The 27,158-nt window shown below is 43.7% G+C and overlaps 1 protein-coding gene across 1 annotated transcript; it reads right to left on the reverse strand.

Moving 5' to 3' along the window:
- Nucleotides 1-98: 98 nt before the first annotated feature.
- On the reverse strand, nt 99-26,525 carry Ift52 (intraflagellar transport 52). Its single transcript, XM_036185071.1, has 13 exons — nt 26,302-26,525; nt 22,900-23,024; nt 21,673-21,760; nt 20,439-20,568; nt 19,693-19,768; nt 17,596-17,667; nt 16,298-16,424; nt 14,894-14,980; nt 13,297-13,365; nt 9,556-9,710; nt 5,847-5,934; nt 3,520-3,628; nt 99-1,034 (listed from the first exon to the last, which is right to left on the reverse strand). The coding sequence occupies exons 2-13, from the start codon at nt 23,016-23,018 to the stop codon at nt 877-879; spliced, it is 1,278 nt and encodes a 425-aa protein (XP_036040964.1). The 5' UTR covers nt 23,019-23,024; nt 26,302-26,525; the 3' UTR covers nt 99-876.
- Between the last annotated feature and the right edge of the window lie 633 nt (nt 26,526-27,158).

Raw genomic sequence — 27,158 nt, forward strand, 5'->3', positions numbered from 1 at the left:
TTTTAACAAGTTTGATCATTCAGTATATCTTCAATAAAGGACTCAAATCTTGAGCAGAAATGAGGAGAAAAAAAAGATATTAATGACAGACTATTTCATAAAGTATAAAAGTTCAGTCCTAGATTTAATTCAAGCAAATGAATCACCTCTTCCATCTGGGTACCACAGAGGCTGCACAAACCTTCCGCTGCTTAGAGAAAAGAAAGTACAGACATTTTAGTAGGGAGGATGAATTCCAAACCACAGTCAGCAGACAGAAGGTGCTTTAAGAGGCGCAGTCCAGAAGTCCTGAAATGTCATTCCACTCACATCAAAATCATGTTCCAGGATGAGACAGTAAACACAGAATTTAATTGTATTTTATTTCAGTTCAGAGCCTGAAATAGGAACTCTTTGGTGTCTTGAACAGTAACTTGACATTTGGAATCACCGTTAGTTGGGACAAGAGGGAATTAGCTGGCTTGATGGTTGATTCTAACCCAAGGATGAAGTTTTCACAACTCCAGGATGGGGATTCAGCCTACTGCCCACAGCAACCATGTGTCACACGAGTACAGTTGAAGGCTCTGGAGCACACAGCGCCCCAGACTCTGGCATCCATGTGCACTGGGCCAACTCTGCTCACTCTACAGAGCACTGGATCCCTCAGGCCTGGCTCAATTTTTCTACACCACAGCACTTACCATCCTTTAGCCCACTAAGTGCTTGCCTATGTGCTCTGCTACTATGTGTTAGGACCCTCCAGCCAGAACAGAAGCCCCAGTCTCGAAGGGATCGTCATGTGTTGTTCATCCGCAGACACTTGGTAAGTACTTGCAGAACTAATGAATGTTGTAAACAGTCTATATGGGTGACATCACCTGAAGGGCCGCCATGTCAGTGAGCCTCCTGGTTCAATTTCTTGAACTCCACCACTTGGAAGAAGATATGCTCAAGGATATGTTTGGCATCCTGCTGATCCTTTGGAAGTTTACTGGTTACTCCAAGAATGTCACCACACTTTCTGACATAGAATTCGAGGTCTTCATCAGTACCTAAACACAGCACAGTTTGATTAACCCTTCATTCCCACTCTTTCCAGAGTGCAGACACCATGTTTGAGGTGTTCCCTTCCTCTTGAGATTACTCAATTCTTCCTAGAATGATATGATCATGGGACTTACATTCTGGCAACTCTGGGGACTTGGATGTGCTTTCATAAATAAGGACAAAAGTGGTACATTTTGTTGTTGTTTAGTGAGACAATCTCATGTTATAGTCCAGACTGGCCTCAAACTTGTAACAGTCTTCCTGCCTGACTTCAGTTTCCTGAGCGCTGGTATTACAGGAGTGAGCAAAAAACGCCCAGCCTAAAAGGACGAGCCTAATCAGAGTAAAAAGCTCGTCTGTTCTGGATTTCCAACTCCCCAAATCAAACACTGGTACAACACAAAGCACAAAAGAAATGGAAGGAACTCAAGTTACCAGGCTCTAAATATAAAGGCCACTGTGAAAAGGTGATGTATGAAGTTCAAAATAGCATTTATGCTAACCACAGTAGTACACACCCAGAATCCAAGTGGGAGACTGAGGAAAGAGGATTACAAGTTTGAGACCAGCTTAGGTGACACAGGAAGAGCCTGTCACATAAAAGAAAAATAGAAGTCTAGGGATCTAGTTCAGTGGTAGAGCACTGGGCTGCAGCACCAGGATTCAATGTCTAGTACAGGAGAAAGGGAGTGGTGTTCACTGGAAGACCATTATAGAAAAGTAAAGTCATGGGTTCAGCCCTTAGTAAAACAAAAACAAAACCCCACCGCTTACTGTAGATTATCATAAAAAAGCAAGCCATGATACAAGGTGGCTTACATCTGTCCTCAAAGACCTAAGGCAGGGGATTCTTGAGTTTGAGGTCAGCCAAACTGACCCAGCTGAGTTTCAGAACCAGCTTACATTACCCTGTGAAACCCTGTTTTAAAAGCCAAAAAGAAGCAGGGCCTCATGAGAGGAGGACACAGGAGGATCCAAAGTTCAGTCAGTCTCAACTATATATTGAGTTCAAGGTCAGCTATATGAGCCCATCTCAACCTTCATCGCACACCCTGAAAATTAGAAAAACACCAAGAAAAATGTACCAGCAATTACAACAGACTTCTGTGAAGCCATTCCTTAGCAGTCCCATATCTAAGATGGATAGTTATTACGGCTCTTCTTGGGACAGGGTTGTACACTGTAGCCCAGGCTGGCCTTGAACACAAGGATCCTCCTGTCTCAGCCTCCCGGGTGCTGGGATTACATGAGCTAAGCTCCACACCACAGATTAAATGTGAAACAAGTGACCACCATTCCTTTGCTAGTTAACATGAAGTATATTCCAAATTTCATTTTTGTTTGTTTGTTTGTTTTTGTTTTTGGACACAGGGTTTCTCTGTGGTGCCTGTCCTGGATCTTGCTCTGTAGACCAGGCTGGCCTCGAACTCACAGAGATCCACCTGGCTCTGCCTCCTGAGTGCTGGTATTAAATGTATGCACAATATACAGCTCACTGCATTTTAAAAATAAATAATGTCATCTGTGTATGCTCATACATCCCCTTAAATTGTATTCCCGGGGTTGGGGTCACTGCTTCACATGAGTGGTTAATTTTGTGTCTCTTGCTATTTGGGTGCAGGCCTGTCCACTGTGCTAGAAGCAAAGCATATTAGGAGATTCAACAAGCAGAAGGACACTCTGATTTAAAGTCTACAAAAGTCTTTTGGCCCTGACTTCTTTCTCTGTTCTTGTTTCTTTTTTTAAAGAACACTTAACTGTTTTATTATTATTATTTGTATGTGTGTTGGGGCAGCAGCTAGTCCATGGCATCCATGTGGAGGTCAGAGGACAACTTTTATAAAGTTGGTTCTCTCCTCTTACTGTAAGTGGGTTCCAGGATGTGAACTCAGGTAATCATGCTTTCACAAGCACCTTTACCTGCTGAGCCATCTTGCCAGCCTGTGGCTCTTTCTAATCTAAATGGTCCTGTGACTCAGATCTGTAGGGTAGAAGCCAGGTTAGTTTCATCTTACCGTCACTCAATTGGTCAGAACTAAGGGCCTATGGGGATCAAAAGTGAGCTGGAAGTTTTCTGTATCATGTTCTGATTCACTAGATTACCTGACCTCAGAGGACTGCATTCATGTTCAACTTTATCCATGTGCTTAAATTCAGTTCTCCATAAACAATCTTTAAACATTTGCTTACAGCACGTTGCAGAGGTTCACAGTAAATAAAGGTCATAAGAAAACAATGGGCTGGGCAGTGGTGGCCCATGCCTTTAATCCCAGGACTCGGGAGGCAGAGGCAGGCGGATCTCTGTGAGTTCGAGGCCAGCCTGGTCTACAGAGCGAGTCCAGGACAGGCTCCAAAGCTACAAAGAAACCTTGTCTCGAAAAACCAAAAAAAAAAAAGAGAAATAAATAAATAAATAAATAAATAAATAAATAAAGAAAGAAAGAAAGAAAGAAAGAAAGAAAGAAAACAATGGAACTGGCTAATACTCACACTTGTTGGTGATCTGAGCAAGACGTGCCTTCTCAGAGGAGAATGTCTCATCTAAGTCAAACAGCTCCAGGGGAGGTGGTGGTAGCTCCCGGAAACTAGGAGGGAAGACCTAGAGGAAATGCAGGCTTTAAACAAAGTCTCTCAGATCATGACAAAGAAGAATAAGCAACAAGAGGCTGACAGAGCCCTTCCCCTGGGAGGAACCAGCCCAACTCCATCATCTCTAGCTGCCCTCATCCATTAGGCCTATGTCAAGTAAGGCCAAGTCTCTTGTGAGCAATCAAGCAGAACCAGCTTTAACTACATCACTAAACTGACCAAGCCAATACAGCAGTGCCATGAATTCAGCAAAATCCCAGAGCTTAGGCTGGTGTGGAACATTTGATGTCACAACTTGTTCCTATATAATCATGCCTTTGTTTGTTCTGAGACAGGATCTTGTATAGCCCAGGGTGGCCTCAAATTAGTGATCCTCTTGCCATAGCCTCCTGAGTCCTGAATTATAGGTGTACATCATTACACCCAGCTAGTTATTATGTGTTCTTTAGGACAGAGGTTATTGGAGAAGCAGATGTAGTGCAGAAATGGCTAAATTTAACATTCATAGGTGTAGACCCTTGGTGAACTGGTAACTACCAGCTCTCATGATAAGTAACCTGATGCTTTCCACAATATAAACATCACCATCAGCAATCCCAAGTTAGCAAATTGAAGCCAGAATGTATGGGGACAGGGAAAGATAACACAAGTTTGGTTAATAATTGTACTGGCTGGTTTTTATATCAACTTGACCCAAGCTAGAGTCATCAGAGAGAAAGGAGCCTCAGTTGAGGAAATGCCTCTATGAGGTCCAGTTGTAAGGCATTTTCTCAATTAGTGATCAATGGGGGAGGGTCTAGCCCATTGTGGGTGGTGCCACCCCGGGCTGGTGGTCCTGGGTTCTATAAGAAAGCAGGCCAAGCAAGCCATGAGAAGCAAGCCAGTAAGCAGCACCCCACCATGGCCTCTGCATCAGCTCCTATCTCTAGGACCCTGCCCTGTCCTGACTTCTTTCAGTGATGAACAGCAATGTGGAAATGTAAGCCAAATAAACCCCCTTCCTCCCCAAATTGCTTTTTGGTCATGGTGTTTTGTTGAAGTTATAGAAACCCTAAGATGATAAAGTACTCAAAAGTTGCACAATGCCTTACATATAGCTGCTGTTCTGTAGCTGCTTTTTCTCAACTGAAACATTCCCCCCAGAAGGGAAAACAGAGACACAAATGAGTTAGGAAACCTACAAGTCTCAGGAAGCTCACAAAATTATAAGACTCACAATCAATCTGGAGGTTAACTAAGCAATACATTTCTTGGAGAGTTGGGTGCTACTCTCAGGTGGAACTGCCTGCAAGGTGGGCAGAAAACTCCAAGATGCAGCTTTCCTGAAAACTCATCTATGCTGGGGTTGGGCTTTTTGGTGATGCAGCTGGCTGAGGAGTAAGCCTGTTCCTGCCCTCCTATGAATAACTCCTCACCTATGCTCATGTAAGTAAGCTACTGCAAAAACTCATTGGCTTACTAAAGTAGACTTGGGTGGAATCATGTTTTTGGTCTGTCATCAGTGCTCTCTAGGGTGAACATGTCTGTTCACGTCTCCTGAGTAAGTCATACAGTGGCTGTATGCCCCCAGGCTGTTAAAACTAAACTAAGGATCTGAGTGCCCAGTGACTGGGAAGGCGTCTCAAGGATTTTCTACCTCTTTACCCAGTGTGGTGGTTTGAATGAGAACGGCACCCATAGGTTCATGTATTTGAATGTGGGTGGAACTGTTTGGGAAGGATTAGGAGGTGTGGCCTTGTTGGAGGAGCTGTGTCAAAAACCCACACCAGACCCAGTCTTGTGCTCTCTCCATGTCCTACTTGTGGATCAGATGTAAGCTCTCAGCTACTGCTCCAATGCCATGCCTACCTGCCTGCTGTCATGCTCCTCATCATGACAGTCATGGACTCACCTTCTGAAACTGTAAACAATCCCCCAATTAAATGCTTTCTTTTATAAGTTACCTTGGTTATAGTGTCTCTTCACAGCAATAGAAAAGTAATTAGGGCACTCAGACAGTCTCATATCTGCCTTCCAACCACCGAGCCCCAAGATGGAAAAGTTTAATAACTAGGAAAGCCCATGCTCTGACTCCTTGGGCACTTCCCCCATGGAAAAGTCCCTACAGAATGCTCACAGAAGTGATGTCTGTACATGCTTAGAGGCAGAGCACTGGGACTCTATGAAGGTGCCCACATGGTGGGCACACAGTGAGCTCTGCAGCAGGGCCCCCAAACACAATCACTCACCGCAGGCTGAAGGGCCGGCAGCGGCATCTCAAACTGAGGCTGGACGAGCTGGAGGGGCTCATGTTTCACATTTAGCTCCTCATGAGCCCTGCGTCAGTAAGAAGACAAAAATGTGGGAATAAAGGCAAGGCGCTGTGGTTAAAGCACACATCAACACTATTCAGAAATACACAGTGTGTTTTTGTAATAGTCGTGGAAATAGCTCAATAACAGGGCATATGCCTAGCATGTGCAAGGGCCTGGGTTCTAGCCTCAGCACTTCCAGAAAGCAAAGCAAAACAAAACAAAACAAAATCTGTTGTTCTGGGCTGGCGAGATGGCTCAGCAGGTATAAAACTTGCCACCAAGCCTGAAGACCTGAGTTTGATTCCCAGAACCCACATGGTAAAAAGGGAGAACCAACTCCTGCAAGTTATCCTTTGACTTCCACATATGGGTACACATGCACACATACACGCACATGTGCCACGCGCACACACTGTGGTGGCTAGTCTTGTTTGTCAACCTGACACACCTGGGAAGGAGGAGTCTCAGTTGAAGAACCACCTCCATCAGACTGGCCTGTGGGGCATTTTCTTGGTTGCTATTGACACAGGAGGGTCCAGCCCACTGTGAACAGTACCATCCTCTGAGCAGACAGCCAGAGTTTATAAAGAAGCTTGCTGAGCATGAGCCAGAGAAAGCAAGCCAGGAAACAACATTCCTCCGTGGTTTCTGCTTCAAGCTCCTTCTTTGAGTTCCTGCCTTGACTTCCCTCAGTGATGAACTATGACCAGGAAGTATAAGATAAAATAACCCTTTCCTCTAAGCTGCTTTTGGTCATGGTGTTTATCACAGAAACAAACCAAATTATGACACATAAAATTAAATAAAAAGTAATGCAAAGGGAAAATAATTTAAAAGTGTTACTCTGCCTAACAGGATATCTTCTAAGATACTTCTCTAGGGAATCACACAGTATTTGAGAACTGAAAGGAAAACTTCCTTTTAAATGTCAACAGTCCTCTCAATGGGATTTGGTTTTTACCTGATGCATGCTGTGCCTCTTGTGACTCACTGTGTTTCCAGACCTGTTTTCACTACCGAGAGACAGCAGTCCAGTATGAGACTGCGTCTGGTAAGTGAACACACCTTCATGATATTAACTCGCATGGGAACACTTTTCTCAGCAAGTACTGAGTCGCTGTCTGCTATGTACTGGGTAGCTTTAACTGTCATAAGCACCACAGCAAGGAGAGACAAAGGGGGTTCTCCTGGGACCTACATGCTATGGAAGAAACACACAGAAAACCAGGTAACATGCAAGTCTTAGTAAGTAGTCTGAAGAAAACAAATCCAGGATAGAAAGACAGGAAGGCGGCAAGAAGTGGGGCTGGTCAGAGAAGCCCTGAGTGAGAGAGAGGAAAGAAGTCACACAGTTATCTTGCAAAGTATCTTAAGCTGAGTCAGGCTTGTGTAGGACATGCCTTCCCAGTATCCAGGAGGCTGTGGCAAAAGATCTCAAGTTCAAGGCCAGTCTGGGCTACACTGTATGTTTCGCATCAATCTGAAGTACAATGTAAAATCTAATCTCAAGAAAAAAAGTCTTTAGGAGACAGCAAAGACTCGGCCAAAGGGGCTAGAGTCCTCTTTTGTCACAGCACAGTGGGGAGAATGGCGAGGGCTTCAGAGACTCAGGTGCCAAGCTCAAGAGGCTGCTGTGGCTTCTGCTTTGCCGTCACTGTCCCTGGCATTCATTTTGTCCTTTGTACTGTATGTAATTCTACAAGCTGGCACAACTCCTAGTCCAATTTAATTTTTCTCCTTATTCTATTTAGTGTTTTTGAGACAGGGTTTGACTTGTTTTCAACATGTGATCCTCCTGCCTCAGCCTCACAAGTGTAGGTGGGGATCACAGGCCTGACACCACTGTACCTGGCCTCACACGTACATTTAATACATATTTGTGGCCTTTCAAAATTAAGTGAGAGAAGCAAATGCCAGTGAGTCTACAACCTCAGGCAGGGGTGAGGTCTGTGGCTAGAGAGAGTCAATCAGCTGAGCTACGCTCTCAGTCACTGCCTGCACACTCTCAGGTGTCTGGGGGAGAACCTCTCCTAGCAATGAGGGTTATGGTTCAAGACAAGCCAGACCTGTCTCAGAAATGAACAGAATAAGGAGAAAATTAAGTTGGACAAGGAGTTGCACTAGTTAGCAGAGTTACAGACAATACAAAAGGACAGAGTCCCATGAGGAAGACAACTCCTGGTAAGCATCTACCCACTACACACCACGTGGTGAGCATCTACCCACTACACACCACGTGGTGAGCATCTACCCACTACACACCACGTGGTGAGCATCTACCCACTACACACCACGTGGTGAGCATCTACCCACTACACACCACGTGGTGAGCATCTACCCACTACACACCACATGGTGAGCATCTACCCACTACACACCATGTGGTAAGCATCTACCCACTACACACCACGTGGGGAGCATCTACCCACTACACACCATGTGGAGAACAGCTACCTACTACACACCACATGTTTCCTAACCCTGTAGTGTGCAGGGTTGCTGAATTCATTTCATTTAGGCCTCAAAACATTCTAGACTGTGGCATAATTACTGAAGCAAGAGGAAGCAGAGGTGTAGAGACTTGAAGCAGCTGCCAAAGTGGACTTTTTAAGAGACAAGTAAGATGTAGTCTGGGCTGAGTCTGAACTCAGTCATCCTCCTTCAGTCTCTCTGCACCCTGTGCTGATATAACAAGGTTGTACCAGTGCACCCCACTCAACAAATGCTTCTTTATTTGAACCTGGGTCTGCCAAGCTGTGTGCTGTCAGGGATGAGATGATTTTAGGAACTGAATCTACTAGGGTAGGAGACTCTGCAGCAAGAAGCATTGTCTGAACAAAGGCCTGTAAATTTACCCTTGTTGTATATATAAGTCCTGGCAAGGGAGCAGCTGAGACAGACACAGGGCCAGGGTCCAATCTGTGGGAAACTAGAAAAGAGTCTAACAGAGGCACATGCTTCAATCTGTTTTCCAGATTTTTTTTTTTTTTTTTTTTTTTAGCTGAGGACCGAACTCAGGGCCTTAGCAAGCGCTCTACCACTGAGCTAAATCCCCAATCCTGTCAAAACAATTTTTTCTAGTATCTGGGAGCCTCACACGTTAGGTGAGTACTCTTCCACTGAACTGGGCTTAGCACTCACAATACTGCAGCAGCCTGTCAAATGCAGAGTCAGGAAGAGTGGAGACTTGCTGCAGATGGAGCGTTGACAGTGGAGCTAGGAAGAGTAGCTGAGGTTTAAAGGGTGCGGGCGTGAGCCTCATAGGCTGTGATGGACAAGTCCAAGAGACTCAGTGCTCTCTCTGCTCTGTTTAAGTGCTTTAAAGAGGACCAAACATATCTGTTTACTAAGGAGTTCTTGGAACCCAGCACTCAGGCTAAACCCAGAAAAATTGTTGGCAAAGTAGAAAAGTCTTGGTTACCTTACCCTAAATGCCCTATAGATCCTGGGACACAGGGGGATAGTAATTAGTAATAGTTCCTCTATTTCATCCATGCACCCAACACCAACTTCCCTACTGATTTCATCACAGATCTGAGGACACGTTTTCCTGTTACACCTACTATGACCTAACTACTATCTCCAGGCTCATGTTTTCAAACAGTGGACTGCAGTGTGGAGCCCAGGCAGCCTCAGTACTGACTTGATGACCTTGGGGAGGCAGGTGGTATCCAGCTGGTAAATAGACAGGTCAAAGAGGGTGGTAAAGTCACGAGGGTTCTCATCGCCCTCCTGGAGACACACTCGGAGCTGCTCTGACAGGGTGGCGGTGTCTGGTACCATCGTGTAGTCGGAAATCTAAAAGCCAAGAGAGAGTTCCTTTCAGCACAAGTGAATGGGAGCTCACTCTGACAAGCATCCACCATCTCAGGTCTCAGTCTATAAAAGCTCTATTTCCTTGCTGAGAGATCTCACCGCTGCCATCGCTGACAACTCCCACCAGACACTTCAAGCAGAAGAGGCAAACAGCTTTTGGACTGAACCCCAAAGTTGACGGAGTCCAACTCTCCAATTACACACGTAGCTGAACACAGCTGGGGCCATGCTGACTCAACTGTTCTCCTTTTACTACCACGGTCTTTCACTCTGAATACTAAGCAATCAACTTCTCTCAAATTTACTCATGTCTCCATCTGAGGCAATACCCCTTTTATCATTTCAACCATCCAAAACCATTTTCCTTAAGATGATGATGATGATGATGATTTTTTTTTTTCTTTTTGAGACAGGGTTTCTCTGTAGCTTTGCGCCTTTCCTGGAACTCACTCTGTAGCCCAGGCTGGCCTCGAACTCAGAGATCTGCCTGGCTCTGCCTCCTGAGTGCTGGGATTAAAGGCGTGCACCACTACCGCCCGGCCTATTATTATTATTATTTGGTTTTTTGAGACAGGGTTTCTCTGTGTAGCTTTGTGCCTTTCCTGGAACTCACTCTGTAGACCAGGCTGGCCTCGAACTCACAGACATCCCCTGTCTCTGCCTCCCGAATGCTGGGATTAAAGGCATGCAACACCACCTCCCGGCCCTTAAGATTATTTTAATGAATAACTTTTTTTATTATTCCAGTGAGAAATTGGAGGTGATAAGCAAAAGTCCATAAACTCCAACTACAACATACACCACCCCCCTCCCCAGCATCCAGGCCATGTCTGTTCTTTCCTATGAGAGATGCATGAGCGTATGTGGTACCAATGCAGACAGGCCTACCCTGTGCACACTATATCCCAGTCCTTCTCCCCTAGGTAGGGACATCCCCCAGCACTGTTCAGAAGCAGTGATGATGTGCTCTGTGCTGATAATAGTAAAAGACCAGGAGAATCTAAATGTCAATCTCAAGAGGACACTGTTTAATAAAGGGCAGTATAAGCAAAGGGAAAACATGGCTCAGCTGTTAAGAGCTTTTTCAAGGACCAGCGTTTGGTTTCCAGTACCCATTTCATATGGCTCACAACTACCTATTACTCTAACTTCACAGGATCTCATGTGTTCTTCTGGCCTCCTTGGGCATCTGCATATGTAGTATAGTGGCAGGCACACACACACACCCCAAGAAAAATAAAGTAAATCTTTAAGAAAAAGGAACAGATAGAAGGTTCTTCAAGAAAGAACATGGGAAATGTTTCACTGGTAATTTTCGTCCCCTCCCCACTCCCTCCCCCCATCCCAAAGGGATCACACACACAGCAAAGGCTGGCCTAGAACTCACTACTTAACCAAGGCTGACCTTGAAGTTCTGATCCTCTGCCTTCCACCTCCCAAATTCTGGGACAACAGGTATGTGCCATCATGCCCAGCTCCAATGGTCATTTTTAAGGTGCTGGACAGTATACACACAGTGTGTATAACATCATTTGCATAAAAGATGAGGGAAGGAAAATGCCCACACAGACTAGCTTACCTAAGTAGAATCTATCTCTGAAGGACCTATGGGACACTATGATTGCTGTCACTGGAAGGAAACAGAACAGCCTGGCTGAAAGAGAAAAGGAAGACTGACTATTTATGAGTTAAAAAGTGTATGACTTTTAAACTCAGAACTATGTGAATGTATTACCTATTAGTCTATGCTCATAATCCCATCATTTTGGAATAGTTTAAAACTGTACTAAGGCCCAAGGAACATTGAGGAAGAGAGAGCGGATGACTGTAAGGAACTGTAAGAGCCAGAGGACCAGGCAGTCTGCTGTGAGATTGTGTCTCCCAAAAATGACAGGGAAGCTACACTTTGTTGGTGCCTCAACAAAGTGGCAGCCTAAACAACAATCAACCAATAGACATGCTAATTTGGAAGGGGCAGCTCTCACAGGCTTCCCTCCCTAGACAAAGAACTACAGGAAGCTAATGCCTGCTACTGCTGAGAGTAGGAGAATTAGCTAGTCCCAGGGATGAGCCCCCTAATTAGTTACCCAATAGAAAACTTATTAAAACTTAAAGAAGAAGAAAAAAAAACCCTGATATGTAACCAGATGTGGCGGTGCAGCCTATGATCTCGGCAGCACTCAGGAAGCTGAGACAGGAGGACTGCTGCGAGCTCAAGGCAAGCATGGGCCACTCTATCTCAAAGAACAGCCACAGAGGCTGGTCATCTGAAGGGCTGGGGGAGGCTCAGACACTGAATGTTTCACATATGGGAAACTCAGGATTTGACCTCCACCACAAAACAAACCAACCAACCAGCTAGTCCTGTTTCACAAAATCTTTACCTTCAGCACAGGAGACTTGCCTGAACATTATAGAAATAATACAATGCACTCACTTTTTTTCTGTAGCCCTACCATCAATTTAATCCCAGTACTTGGAAGGCAGAGATGGGTGGCTATCTGTGAGTTCAAGGACAGCCTTGTCTGCATATTGAGTTCTAGGCTAGCCAAGACTACTCGGTGAAACCCAGTCTAAACAAATACAAAACCAAAAATGAAACCAACAACTTCTCCCAATCCTCAAACTTTTTTAAATCAAGAAACAGACAGATAACTGCCCTTCCCAGCAACATGGGGCAGCTTTAACAACTTCAGTCTCCAATGTGACAGTGGGCTAAGGGCGAGAGCACGGCAAGGAGACTAATTGTGCCATGACACAGCCCAACACACAACCCGGAGGACAGAAACAAGCAGGCCATCTCTTTTCACTTTCCTGGCCAGAGGCCTTCCCTGAAATCCTAGTTCGGTCATCAAGACTCCCACATCCAAACAGAAACATAAAGTTTCTCCCAGGATGACTAGCTGTCCTAGCTTGTTCTCTTTTTACAGTTACTTTGCATTTCAGTTATTTATTGTGTGTGTGGACACATGGGTCAAGGCATGCAGCTGGCAGTCAGAGGACAATACACAGGAGCTGGCTCTCTCCTTCTATCATGCGGGTCCCTTGGATTGAACTCAGGCTGTCAGGTTTGACAACAAGGGCCTTTACCCACCGAGCCATCTCTCTAGCCCAGCAATCTTCCAGAGGGTCAATTTTTTTAAAAGATGTATTTATTTATGTATTATGTATACAATGTTCTGCCTGCATGTATGCCTGCATGCCAGAAGAGGGCACCAGTTTTATTATTACAGATGGTTGTGAGCCACCATGTAGTTTCTGGGAACTGAACCCAGGTCCTCTGGAACAGCAGGCCATGCTCTTAACCTCTGAGCCATCTCTCCAGCCCTAGAGGGTCAATTTTAAATCCTGATATTTATATGGAAGCACTGGCTTCAACTAATCCTATGATTATCTATTTTGTCTACTGCTATCTGACCTCCTATAATGTGCCCTTCCTTTCCCCAAGCAGCAGCTCTTTTTTCCCAACCGACTTGGGGCTGAGTTAAGAGACATCCACTCCTCTGAAGTGGTTCTAAGAAGCTGGCCCCATTCTCCACGTCAGTCTTCTGAAGATTCAGTCTCCTACCTCTGGGTCCTCAGCATCAATCTGGTTTAGGTGGAGGTCTCCTGTTGTGAGCCACTGGAACACAACATCCTGCATTTAAAATGATAAATATAGTTAGACACCTGGCTGTCTGGGAAGGCTCAAGGTCAGGCTAGACAAATTAAGAAGAGGAGAAAAGACAACTAGTAATTTTAAGAAGGATGGTCAGCCTTCTGTAGGTAAAATCTTTGGAAATTAACAGGTTTTCTCCAGTCTATGCAACCTTTTTAAAAAAAATTATTTATTTATTTTTATTTTATTTGCATTGGCGCTTTGCCCGCATGTATGTCTGTGAGGGTGTCAGATCTTGGAGTCAGAGACAGTTGTGAGCTGCCACGTGGGTGCTGGGAATTGAACCCAGGTCCTCTGGAAGAGCAGCCAGTGCTCTTGACCGCTAAGCCATCTCTCCAGCCCATAATTTTTGTGTACAGGTGTTTTTTCTTTCTTTTTCTTTTCTTTTCTTTTCTTTTTTTTTTTTTTTTTTTTGGTTTTTTGAGACAGGGTTTCTCTGTGTAGCTTTGTGCCTTTCCTGGATCCACAGAGATCCACCTGCCTCTGCCTCCCGAGTGCTGGAATTAAAGGCGTGCGCCACCACCGCCCCAGTCTATGCAACCTTTATTATCATTTGCTTTAGGGTATTCTAACATGTAACAAGCAAAACTTACTAAAACCTGTTCACAATCCTAAAGCAACCTTTGTTTACTTGGATGACAGTCTAAAGTCTTAAAAACACACTTTTTTAACTTCGGCTATTATGATATGACAAAATCATAATTATACAAAACAAAAAAATTCAGCATTTCAAAAGCAGACACTTAGGTTTTAGAGCACAGTCAGAGGCACTGGAACCAGTAGATCTCTAAGTCCTACTACCGTGTAAGACTAGCAGGGCTCGTCCCACTAACAGAGAAGCTCAGTGGCCACATCTTCCTCTGGCAGGTGATTGCTGGAATTCTACGGTGTTCAGGTCTAGCAGGCACTAGGAAACTACTTGTTTCCCCATTAGCTTGCTCACAAGACACACACTCTTCCAGATACGCAGACAGACCAAAGGCCATGCTCTTAGTTCATTCCTCATCATCGATGAGTCTTATACATACCCCTCACTAACTCATGCTGTCAGCCCTTGCTACATTCACTAGTCACAACCTTCACTTAGTCACCGTCCTTACTTGCCGGGGTGACTCCATCGGCCTCCTAACTGCTCTGGTTACCCTCTTCCTTCCCAGCGTCCACCCATCTGGAGGGGTCTGAGGACCACCACGGCTGCCATAAACCCTACAAAAGCTCCGTGTGCTTTCAGCGTAAGCTTAAGCTACTTGCTTACCCCTTGCTCCTCATGACTTTCCCAGAGTCAGCCATCACTCCAAGTCAGCGTGCTTCCCCAATCTGTATGCCACTCTCCTGACAGACCATAAACTTCTATAAAGCACGCGCTATGCCCGACTCAGCTTGTATTTTTAGTGCCTGGCGTCTAATATGTTCAGCACAACTCATGTAGATGAATAATAAACATACTTTCCAGTATTTTCTAACGACATGGAAGTGGACATTAATTTGATGAGAGAGAAAAGCTTACCATAATTTTACTATTTTCTTCTTTATCCAAATATTGGTCAGTGAACATGTGACATGAGCCAAGCACTGCCAGCTTCCCACCTTGGTTCTGTTGGTGACAAAGCAATGTCAGATGCTTAGATCCTGAAACACACTGCATGTATTATTTATCACATTAGCAAATGTCTGATACACCAATAAATGCCAATTCACATGAAGACTTTGAAAAGTATCAACTATGAAAACTATTACCCTTTACTGTTATTTATTTTTAAAGACTTACTTGTTTTTCACTTATGTATATGAGTGCTTCATCTATATGAATACCTGTGCACCATGTGCATGTAACAGCCTGTGCAGGCCAGAGAAGGGCATCAGATCCCCTGGAACTAGAATTACAGGTAGTTGTGAGGCCCCAAGTGGGTCCTGGGAACCAAACTGGGGCCTCTAAAATAGCAGCAAGTGCTTTTAACTACTGACTCATCTCAGCAACTCTTACATTACTAATTGCCAACAAATGAAAACGAAGTATCTTTGCCTTTCTGATAAATATGAAAAAATGATGACGATCAGTGTTGATTAGATTTCAATTAAGTGAGTTCTTATACTACACTGCTACTAAAATTGTCTGTATCTGCAGCCAAGACTGAAGAGATAGCTTGGTGGGAAAACTACTTGTGTGAGCATGGGGACCTGAGTTTGAATCCCCAGAACCCAGATAAAGCCAGCTGAGGTAGCACACACATCTATAACCACAGCATTCCTGTGTGGTTATGGGATGTGGAGAAAAAGAAAATCCCTGGAATTTTGTGAGCCAGCTAGGAAGAACAAGAGACTTTGTCCCAAAGTTGAGGATGAAGACCAACTTCCAAGGTTGTCCTCTGACCTCCATTTGTGTGCCAATGAATACATGTGCCCACATTCATACACACAAATGCAGATGCATGTAAACACACACACACACACACACACACACACACACCATACACACATCCAAAAGCAAAAAAAAAAATTTTTTTTTTAAAAGGAAACAAAATAAAACAAAACCTACCAACAATACAAAACATACAGAGAGTCTACACACAATCCATGGTCATAATTACAGATAATTAGAAATAAATCCAATTGTTCAGTGGGAAAACAGACCAGCTTCTATCTCATAAAAAGCAAATATTTCACAGGAAAAGTATTACTACTATTATTTTGGGGTGTGTGTGTGTGTGTGTGTGTGTGTGTGTGTGTGTGTGTGTGTTTAAATCCAAAACAGAACTCACTATGTAGACCAGGCTGGCCTAGAATTCAACTCACACAGCTCTAACTGCCTGTCTCCTAAGTGCTGGGATTAAAGGCATGTGCCCACCACAAAGTTAGTTTTATTACTTCGATAACAAAATAGTACCCCTCACACATCTAAGAAAGTTAATACCTTCGAGTGATAGAAAGCCAAAATGGGTCTGTTAAGTGGGAAGCAGACCGAGCCTGTGGACAGAACAGCCACTGCGGGTTTCATGACACTCAGTGTGGCACCGAAAGGGTAGACGAAGGTGAGAGCCCTATAAGAAAGCACACACACCCGGTGGTTACGGAACGGAGGAGCCATGGGATGGGCAGCAGGGGAGAAGACCTGCCACCAGTCCCGACTTCAGTCCTCACTCAGGAGAAGGAGGGAATGGCTGCAAGCTGTTCTCCAACTTCCACATACATGCTGTTGTACATGTGTACACAACACCCCTCCCCAATAAGTAAAAATATAATAAAAACCAACCAAGTACAGCCTCTGGCAGGGCATGTGGCATACATCTGTAATCCTAGTACTCAAAGGCCTGACACAAGAAGAAGGTGAGGCCAGCTCACACCACACAGCAGGTACCCGGCCAGCCTGGAACATATAGCAAGACCTTGTCTCAAAAAAAGTAAATTTGGCCGGGCGGTGGTGGCGCATGCCTGTAATCCCAGCACTCGGGAGGCAGAGGCAGGTGGATCTCTGTGAGTTGGAGACCAGCCTGGTCTACAGAGCTAGTCCAGGACAGAAAACTACAGAGAAACCCTGTCTCATAAAACAAAAACAAACAAACAAACAAAAAAGTAAATTCTGGCACAAACCACATAGGACTGAATCTAAGTTCTGATAACAGATTAGTCATGTGAAGTTGGGCAATTACATTTACCACTACTTAGATAAATTAGGATGTAGCTAACTTGATCCAGTCATTTAAAGTAATTAAGTACTTAGTTATATCATTATATGTGGGGGAAAAAAAATCAACCAACCAACTTGGAAATCTAAATTCCATACTCTTAAGACACAATGAGCTCTGGATAGGAAGAGCACAGATTTACAGTGCAGAAGTCCTTTGCTTCCTTTTAAGCAGTACCATGGGTTGGGGTTTTAGTTTATTTTCTTGGTTTTTCCTCATGTGTGTGTGTGTGTGTAGGTGCCCACACAGTCCAGCACAGGGCTTCAGATTCCCTGAAGCTGGAGTTATAGGTAACTGGAAGCTACCTGAGATAGATGCTGAGAAGTGACCTCAGGTCCTGCAAAAGCAGTATGCTATTTTAACCAATAAACCATCTCTCCAGCTCCCAACTGGGTTTTTGCTGGTGGTAGTTGGAGTTCTTTTGGTGGGAATTACTTTTATAACCAGAAAACTCTTCATTTTGAAAAAGGCAACTCTTGGAAGTAAGAGATCCTTCCTCGTCAAGGAGCTGCAGAAACACACTCACTGGGCATTGTTTCCATTGCTCTCTTCATCAATGATTCCAGGCACAGCCTTTCCTGCAGCTCGGCTAATTTCCCTAAAAGAAAAACATTAAAATCTAATAAGCAAAGCAGTTTGGCGATTTCACACTGCCTTCATCGGCAGTAAATATGAACCAGACACAAGGACTCTGTACTTGGCAGTTTTTAAAAAGTAAATAAAAGCATACAACCATATACCCACATTCTTTTTAGACACTTGCAAAAATTAACATTAAAAATCAGGCTTAGCCAGGCAATGGTGGCTCACGCCTTTAATCCCAGCACTTGGGAGGCAGAGGCAGGTGGATCTCAGTTCGGGGCTAGCCTGGTCTATGAAGGGAGTTCCAAGACAGCCAGAGCTGTTAGAGGAAACCCTGTCTTGATGGTGTAGGCCTTTATTCCCAGCAATAGGGAGGCAAAAGCAGGCAGATCTCTGTGAGTTCCAGACCAGTCTGGTCTACAGAGTGAGGTCTAGGCTACCTAAGGCTATATATGATGTCTCTAAAAACAAAACAACAGGGTTGGGGATTTAGCTCAGTGGTAGAGTGCTTGACTAGCAAGCACAAGGCCCTGGGTTCGGTCCTCAGCTCCAAAAAAAAAAATAAAAATAAAAATAAAAACAAAACAACAACAACAGAAAAAAACCAAAGTGACTATAACAACAAAAAACTTAGGCTTAAACTGGGGACACAGCTCCTTGGAAGAGTGCTGGCCTAGCACACACAAGGCCAAGTTCAATCCCTAAGACCACATAAAAAAGTCTGGTGGTACACTTGTGAAATCTCAACACTTGGGAGGGAGAAGTAGCAAGATCAGGAGTTCAAAGCTAGTCTAGGCTATGTGAGACTGACTCAAAAAAGAAATCAACTGGTCAAATACTCCGTTCAGTTCCTTTTTTGTTATTTTAGGAAGAAAGTCTTAAAAAAAGAGGGAGGATAAAGTTGCAAGGGGTAGGGAGATGGGGTGGATCTGGGAGGAATTAGGAGGAGGAGGGAGGTAATATGATTGAAATACATTGTATGAAATTCTCAAAGAATGAATCTATCATACCAAAGAGAAGACAGAAGGAAGGAGGTCCCTCCATGAAACACTGGTTGGCACACACTACTTAGCCCAGGCTAGCCTCAAAATTGAGCCAATCCTTCTGTATTAGACTCCCCAGTGTGGGGATTACAGGTGTGTACACCACAGTCTCAGTGCCTCCATTTGCAGTCCTGAGGAAGGGGTCTACATCCTAGGTCCACATTCTACACTACTAGGGTCAGCAGAACCCTGCATGTGGCAAGCTCAAGTGTAGAATGAACAACATTCAACATGGGAAAAGCTCATGAGGCATCTGATACTGCCACCTCGCGTATGCATTTTGCAATTCTAAAGCCCTCATCTGTTTTAGAACCCAGAGCAATGAAAGCTGATGCAGTCTCAGTGTCCATGAGGTGAACTCAGGGTCAGCCTGGGATGGGCATGGGACCTGGGGCGGCTCAAACAGCAAACCTTGGAGGAACAGTGAGACCAAATCATATCACGATACCTCTAGATGGTGTGGTGAGTAGGTATGATTGGGGAACCTGTTAAAACTTGCTGGAATGGTACACAGTTGTAATTCCAGCACTTGGGAGGGTGAGGCAGGAAGATCACAAGTTTGAGACCAGACTAGGCTACATACGGAAACCTGGTCAAAAAAAAAAATAAATAAATAAAATAAAGTGGGGGGAGAAGATGACAACCCTGACAAACACACAGGCATGCAAAGCTGAGAGCAAAGGAACTGTGGTCCTAAGGCTGTGAGCCTTTAGTCACGCCATACTCAAAGCCTACCCCACATCTGCACTTCCTGTGACACAAAGCAATAAAGTTTCTTTACTGTTTAATCCTGCTTGGACAGGGTTTTCTTTTACTTGGAGGGCAGAGTATCCTGACCAAAGGTAAATGTGAAGTTTCCAAAGATGGAAGAATATAATTTGGAGAATAAGAAATGAATAGAGGAAAAAGGCCGAGAAGAGAGGGAGGTGTGGCAGTGAAAAGGCATGTGAGAAGAACAGAAGCCACATGAAGGGAATGCTGTTTTTCAACACCCTTACCTGTTCAACACTCCATCTGAAACCAGAGCTTCCTTAGGATGGAAATACTTGTAATAGACATTTCTAACCACAGCATCTTATGGAGCAAAAGAGGAAGGTACACTTTAGATTAGAAACAAGATTGATACAGACTCATCCAAATTTTGAAATAAAAAAGAAACCTAGAGGGACTGGAGAGATGGCTCAGAGGTCAAGAGCACCGACTGCTCTTCCAGAGATCCTGAGTTCAATTCTCAGCAACCACATGGTGGCTTACAACCATCTGTAATGAGATCTGGTGCCCTCTTCTGGCCTGCAGGCACACATGCAAACAGAATGCTGTATGCATAATAAATAAATAAAGCTTAAAAAAAAAAAAAAAAGAAAGAAAAGAAAAGAAAAAAAAGGAACCTAGAACTCTGTTCAAATCCTTCCCATTTTACCAAAGGTTCAGTGTACTAGTGAGCTCAGAATGGGTGACCACACCATCTTGGTTGAGTTTTTCCCAGTGCACCAGCAGATCAAGAGAGCTATGATACAAACATAGGCAATCAATACCTTTGTTTAAAATAATAATAACCAAACCAATGACAGCTCAGTAAGTAAAGGTGCTTGCCACCAAGCCTAACATCATGAGTTTGAATCTTGAAATCCACATGGTGGAAGGAGAGAACCAACTCCCCCACACTATCCTCTGACCTCCATATGTACATCATGGCACGGACATGCACACACAAATAAATAAAATGTAGTAGGATGATAATCACCATTATTAACCATGATTCCATATTCTTCTAGAAGAAAGTTAATATTGGTATCAAATCTGGATTCTCCTCCTTCTCCCAACATCACAAGGATATCCCCACCATTGTCAAGGAACTTCTTCAGGACTTCAAACTGTGTGAAGGGAAAAACAAACTATGAATATGGTCAAAAGACTTTTGTTTAAAATAACTATACCATGAATAAGGCCTTAAGTAACTAGAAACAAACACTTCGAATCTATAAACATTTAAATGTTCACAGAATAGTATAAAATTTTCTCACTATATGAGATCTATCTCTTCCAGGTGTGGTGGTGCATGCCTTTAATCCCAGGAGAGGCAGAAGCAGGAGGATCTTTGTGAGTTAGAAGCCAACCTGGTCTACACAGAGAGATTCTGGATGCCAGTAGTATGCACAGAAACCCTGTCTCAAAAAACAAAAACACAAAACAAAAACACACAAAAAGATCTATCTCCAAGTCTACCTTTGAACATTAAAGCTCTAAAATGCTCAAACAGGGGCCAGGGATGTAGCTTAGGTGATAAAAGTGCCTCCTCTGAGCTGGAGAGATGGCTCAGAGATTAAGAGCATTGACTGCTCTTCCAGAGGTTCCGAGTTCAATTCCCAGCAACCACATGGTGGCTCACAACCATCTATAATGAGATCTGATGCCCTCTTCTGGTGTGCAGACATACATACAAACAGAATGCTGTATACATAATAAATAAATAAATCTTAAAAAAAAAAAAAAAAAAAAAAAGTGCCTCCTTTGCAGGTACTAGGTCCTGGTTTCAGTCCCCAGCACTGCATAAACACACCTGTAAGAGGACCCAGCACTTAGGACTGGCATCCACCTGTATTATAAATGCCAACTTTGTTGTTATGGGTTTAAATGTATTGATAAGCTGGGCATGGTGGTGCATGCCTGTAATTCCAGCACTCAGAAGGTGGATGCAGGAGGATCACAGATTTGAGGCCATCCTGGGCTACACAGGAGTTTTCCTATGTTCAAAGTAAAACGAAGGCAAAGACATGTGCTGGACCCTTATCTACCTTCCCTGTGGGTTTAGGACTCTGAGTTATTACCACAGTTCATCACCACAAAGGGGAAATGTCTATTCTAAGGCAACATAGTAGGTGTAGAAAGGAGACTCAAATCCACAATTTTAGGCCCTTGCTTGCTCCTGGCCTCCTCTCTTATTTTCTATGTGAATATTCTGTATAAATATTCCTTACCTCAGCTGCAGTAAATTTTTCCCTTGGTCCAGCTGTAATCCACAGTTTTACCCCAATTAACTTCTCAGATGTGATTTCATCTTTTAAGCTGGAAATACGATTTTAAAAGCAAGTTAGATCCATAATTTAAACCAATTTATAAGTTATTTTAGCCTCTTGACTATATAGCACCATAAAGGCTGAGACAGTTAGGGGCCTAGAAAGCCTCTCTCTCATAGTGAGAGGCTCCTTCACAAACGCCCTAGAGGCATCTGGCCCCTGTTCAGATACTCCCAGTAATCAAAGGAGTTCAAGTTAACTCACACTAAAGTACAAAGAAGTCTTCCAAATATTAATTCAATCAACTCTTCCATTAAGTTATCTACATTTTAAGACAGAGTCTCATACAGTCCAGGCTGGCCCCAAACTCACTGCACAGCCCAGTTTAACCCTGAACTCCTATTCCACTTACGCTCCCTCCCAAGTGCTGAGACCACAGGCACATGCACCACGCCTGGCTCTAACCTTAACTCACATGACTACATGTTTTCACTCAATGACAAAACAAAACATTTAAGGACTGGAGGCATAACTTAGCAGTAGAGTACTTGCTGAGCCTATGTAAGGGGTTAGGTTCAATCTTCATGACCACAAGGGGAAAAAGACATTTAAAGGAAGCACATTTAAAAAGACATTCTCATTTAACTCTCATTTTTCCTTCCTTAAATTGAAGGTTTTTTGTTTTATTTATTTATTTATTTATTTATTTATTTATTTATTTATTTATTTATTTATTATACAGTGTTCTGCCTGCACATATCCCCACAGGCCAGAAGAGGGCACCAGATCGCATTACAGATGGTTGTTGTGAGCCACCTTGTGGTTGCTGGGAATTGAACTCAGGGCCTTTGGAAGAACAGCCAGTGCTCTTAACCTCTGAGCCATCTCTCCAGCTAAATTGAAGTTTTAAACCAACTTAAAATATGGAGAATAACGTCTCTGCCTTTTGGCTAAGATCAAGTACAAAATATGGAGAAAACACTGACATCTTAAAATACATATGTATAATTATAATGAATGTTTTTTTATGAGGGGCAATTTAATAATATTCAGTCTGACCTTCAAAATATCGACCGAGCAGTCGTTAAATTGAGCCCTCCCGCCTAAACAACCGCAGTTAAGAAATGACTATTCAGTTCTACCATCAGGCCACCATTATCACTCAGCAGTGTCCAAGATCATGGTCACCTCTGAATTTTCCAGTTACTCCGAAGTCTTTTCTGCAAAGATTTGTAGCCAGTGTTGGTGGTAAACACTTCCTTTTTGTATGCATTGAAAAGAATGGTACTCCGGACCTCCTTCTCCATGGTTACCTTACAGATAAAGACAAACCAGAGATGCAGCATTTTAATAGTGCCCCATAACGCTGGAGAAGGATACATATAAAACCCTAATGATTCTCAAAGTTTGAGAGTAAAATGCATAACCATAGCTGAAAAACCAGTGGCCAAACTCAATCCAGTCTGTGCCTGGCTTTAGCTTTCAGGATGTTCTCTGGCTCTCCTACCAGCCTAATTTCATGACCTTGCTTACCACCACCCTCCTGTTGTATACTGAGGTCATATTTCCAAAGTAATTCCTCACTGCTCACTACTGTCACATGTAGAGTGACATCATTTCAGGCATAACTTAATTTTATGAAATAAAATCTTACAATGCTACTCCAAAACATACCATGTATTTGACATCCTTTCCTGTCGATACATATAGACCAATTCTTTCAAATAACTATAGTAGTCTGTTTTAAGGACATAACACAAATATTTAACCAATCATAAATTTAGTAATATGTTTTCAATTTTGTTAGTAAAATACTAAAGACATTTCTAGGTTAATTTTATTTATTTTTATTTTATTTATTTTTCAGGACAGGGTCTCACTATGTAGCTCTGGCTGTCTTAACACTCATTATGTAGACTAGGCTGACTTCAAACTCACAGAGATCCACCTGCCTCTGCCTCCAAGTGCTGGGATTAAAGGCCTGTATTCCCAGTTAGACCCATTTTATTTTTATTTATATGTATGTATGTGTATGTACATGTGCTTACAGAGGCCAGAAAGCAGATCCCCTAGAGGTAGACTTACAAATGGTTATATGTGCTGGGAACCAAACCAGGGTCCTCTGCAAAAGCAGTATGTCCCCTAACTGCTGAGCCATGTCTCCATCTCTCTAAAAACATTTTGGTTGTGACATTTTATATATTTTGCAGCATCAGATTACTATCTGTTGAATGGTTTAAAAATGTACAAACTGCTCTTCAAAATACTAGTAATTTTTACTTCCATTAACAATTTGTTCCCATACAACACTATTTTTGTCATCTTTACCAACAAAACAGATAATATTCTTATCCATGTTTTTCTTTTTTTTCTTTTTGTTTTTGTTGTTGTTGTTGTTTGTTTTTTGAGATTTTGCTTTTCAAGGGCTAACAGAGGTTAAATGTGGTCTGAAAATTTAAATGGAAAGTTCCAGAAATAAATTTCCGGAACCGTGATGGAAATGGCCTCTTGAGCCCTCCCCTCTCCAGGAGACAATGTTGACAGGCCCAATTTGGTATAGGTCTTGTGCAGGCAAATGTGATATAATTTTTTAACGCTGAAATTTGGCTCCATCCACAGACTGGAGAGATGACTCCATAGTTAAAGGCACTTGCCACCAGGCCTGAAAACCCATAGGATGACCCCTGCAAGTTGTCTTTGGACTTCCACAAGTACTCAATGGCATGTGCTCCTTCCCACACATACACAACAAATAAATGTAAATTAAAAATGAAAAACACTCTTGGTCCATTTGAAACTTATTTTGACCCTCAAAATGGGCATCATTATTTTTTCCTAAATTACTAAAAGACTGCCCAATACCAATCCATGTTTTCAAAGCTGATATGAAATAACTTCTCTGAAAAAAAAAAGAAAAGGGGAAGTGCTGTAGATATCGCTCTGTGTAAATAAAGTTCTGATTGGCCAGTGGCCAGGCAGGAAGTATAGGCGGGACAAGAGAGAAGAAAATTCTGGGAAGTAAAAGGCTGGAGAGACACCGCCAGCCGCCGCCTTGAGAAGCAACATGTAAAGACACTGGTAAGCCACAAGCCATGTGGCAAAGTATAGACTAACAAAAATGGGTTAATTTAAGATAGAAAAGGTAGATAACAAGCAGCCTGCCACGGCCATACAGCTTGTAAGCAATATAAGTCTCTGTGTGCTTTCTTGGTTGGGTCTGAGCGACTGTGGGACTGGCGGGTGAGAGAGATTTGTCCTGACTATGGGCCAGGCAGGAAAACTCCAACTACAAACTTCAATATATATTTTTTTCTTTTGAGACAGTCTCAGCCCAGGTTAGCCTCTAATATACTATGTAACGGAGGGTTAATGTCTTGCCTTAGTTTCCCGGGCAATGAGATTACAGGCACATTGCCACCATGCTGGTGCCTTTCCAATGGCATTTTTTTTTTTTTTTTTCTGTGCTGTGGACCGGATACCCAGGGCCTCATGCAGGCACTCAGTATAGCTAAGCTACATACTTAACCCCTTCAATGAAATAAAAAATTCTGTCATGTTGATTTCACCACATGACAGAGCTGTATTTTTATGTTCCATCCCATCCTGTGCATGCTTGTTTTCATTTTGTGTACATACAATGCAGTTTCCTGCCTCCTCCAGTTTCCTGAATGGAAAGTCTTAATGATCACATTAGTGATGACATTGACTTATTACTATAGTACTCCATAACACGAACCCAAGCATCACAGTGCTGGGATTTATATTTTTCTGCTTCTGGCATGGTTTTTGTTGTTTTGTTTTGTTTTGTTAAAGAGCAGATTTCTGGGAATAGCGAATAACCTTCTTTGGTTATTGAATGGCTCTTAAGGGAGAATACACTTCGAGTTAGCGGTTTATTGTATGTTTAGCCCCCGGTAAGAGCAGTAGATCTGGGGTCCTGTCCTATTAGAATTAGAAATGAGTTTCCTTAAGGACAGGAAAAGGCTAAAAAAAAAATAATAATAATAATAACAATAACAATATAATAAACAATGTTTGTGTAGAATGAGGTCCAACCTTATTCTCTTATTTTCTCTTCAATAACCTTACTAGGTTAATCAAATTTTGTCAGCATGAGGAAAAAAGGGCAGCACCGATGATAGCTGAGTCTAAGACAAGGCTCCTCGTCCAGGGTTCTTTTTTAATTTCTTTTTGTTGCTGTTGTTTTGTTTTTAGAAACAGGGTTTCTCTATGTAGCTTTGGAGCCTGTCCTGGAACTCGCTCTGCAGACCAGGCTGGCCTCAAACTCACAGAGATCCGCCTGCCTCTGCCTCGCGAGTGCTGGGATTAAAGGTCTGCGCCACCACGGCCCGGCCCCGTCCAGGGTTCTTTCATAATCCGCAGACAACTCCGCCAAGTCTGCGGAGCTAGAGAGTCTAGATCATTTCCAGGACCATTCCCCAGCCCATTCACGCGGCCTCAGTTTACCTCTGCCGACCTCGGGTTTCCCACAAGGCCGGCCTAGAGCTCTCCAGAGCAGTACCACGAAGCGGTCATCATGCCCAGGTCGCCCAGCGCCCTGCCCGCCCGTGCAACCCCACCTCTCCTTACCTGAGGCCAGAGGCCGCCAGGTATCCAAGGCCGCGCGCCGGGAAGGCGTGGCTCTGGGCCCGGAGAGACTTCCGCAGCGGTGTGATGACGACAGAGCGACAGATTGGCAGTGCCAGTTGGCAGCGAACGCCGGGGGCTGATGGGTAGGGGGCGGGGCTAGTGCCCGGCTGGGCAGTTTCCACGGGTGAGGGGAACAGCCAAGCTTGAGCACCAGCCGCCATTAAAGACCGACATCGGTCCCCAGGCCTCCCTGAGGGCGGAGACTGTGGGCTGCGCAGCCGGCCTGCGGCGACAAGCCACACCCCGGCCTGGCTGCAGGACGCAGGCACAGGGCGACTGGGCAGACTTTAGGAGAGGCCGAGACACCCGCAGTGCTGCAGAATGTGAGGTGGTTGGGAAGCCAGGAGTCCTGCAATGCCAGATCTACCAAAATTTAGAAAAAGGAACTGCCGTAGGGAGTTGTGAGAGGTTGGAGATGTAGAGTTTGGGAAAGCATTTCGGGCAGAAGGAAGTGCTTGTGCCAACGGTTACTATGGAAACGAGAAACGCCTGCCTCCACAAAACAGACACCCTCCTCTTCTGGAGAGCACGCTGTGGATTTGTGTATAAAGCGGCAGCAGCTTCAAGGCTTGGAGCAGGCGAGTGTAGGAACCCCGGGGGTTTTAATTTTCATTCACATACGTCTTCCTGCATAGAGCTGTAGGATATTAAAATACATAACTTGTCTGGCATTTTCACAACTACGGTCACTACGAATTTAAAAAGTGGGAAAGAGTGTGAAGGAGAATTATCTCTTTCCTCCCAGATCAAACCCAGAGCCTTCCACATCAAGCACTCTACCACTGAGTTAATCCCCA

This window comes from Onychomys torridus, chromosome 4, assembly GCF_903995425.1.
Source record: "Onychomys torridus chromosome 4, mOncTor1.1, whole genome shotgun sequence".
NCBI classification, from domain to species: domain Eukaryota; kingdom Metazoa; phylum Chordata; class Mammalia; order Rodentia; family Cricetidae; genus Onychomys; species Onychomys torridus.

What these genes read in the sequence shown, in the direction of transcription:
- Ift52 (XM_036185071.1), bottom strand. Translation starts at nt 23,018, where the DNA reads ATGGAGAAGGAGGTCCGGAGTACCATTCTTTTCAATGCATACAAAAAG. An exon ending in TGGAATCATGGTTAATAATG is followed by an intron (nt 19,769 to 20,438) that starts GTGATTATCATC and finishes TTGCTCCATAAG; the next exon opens with ATGCTGTGGTTAGAAATGTC. An exon ending in TCAGATGGAGTGTTGAACAG is followed by an intron (nt 17,668 to 19,692) that starts GTAAGGGTGTTG and finishes TTTTTCTTTTAG; the next exon opens with GGAAATTAGCCGAGCTGCAG.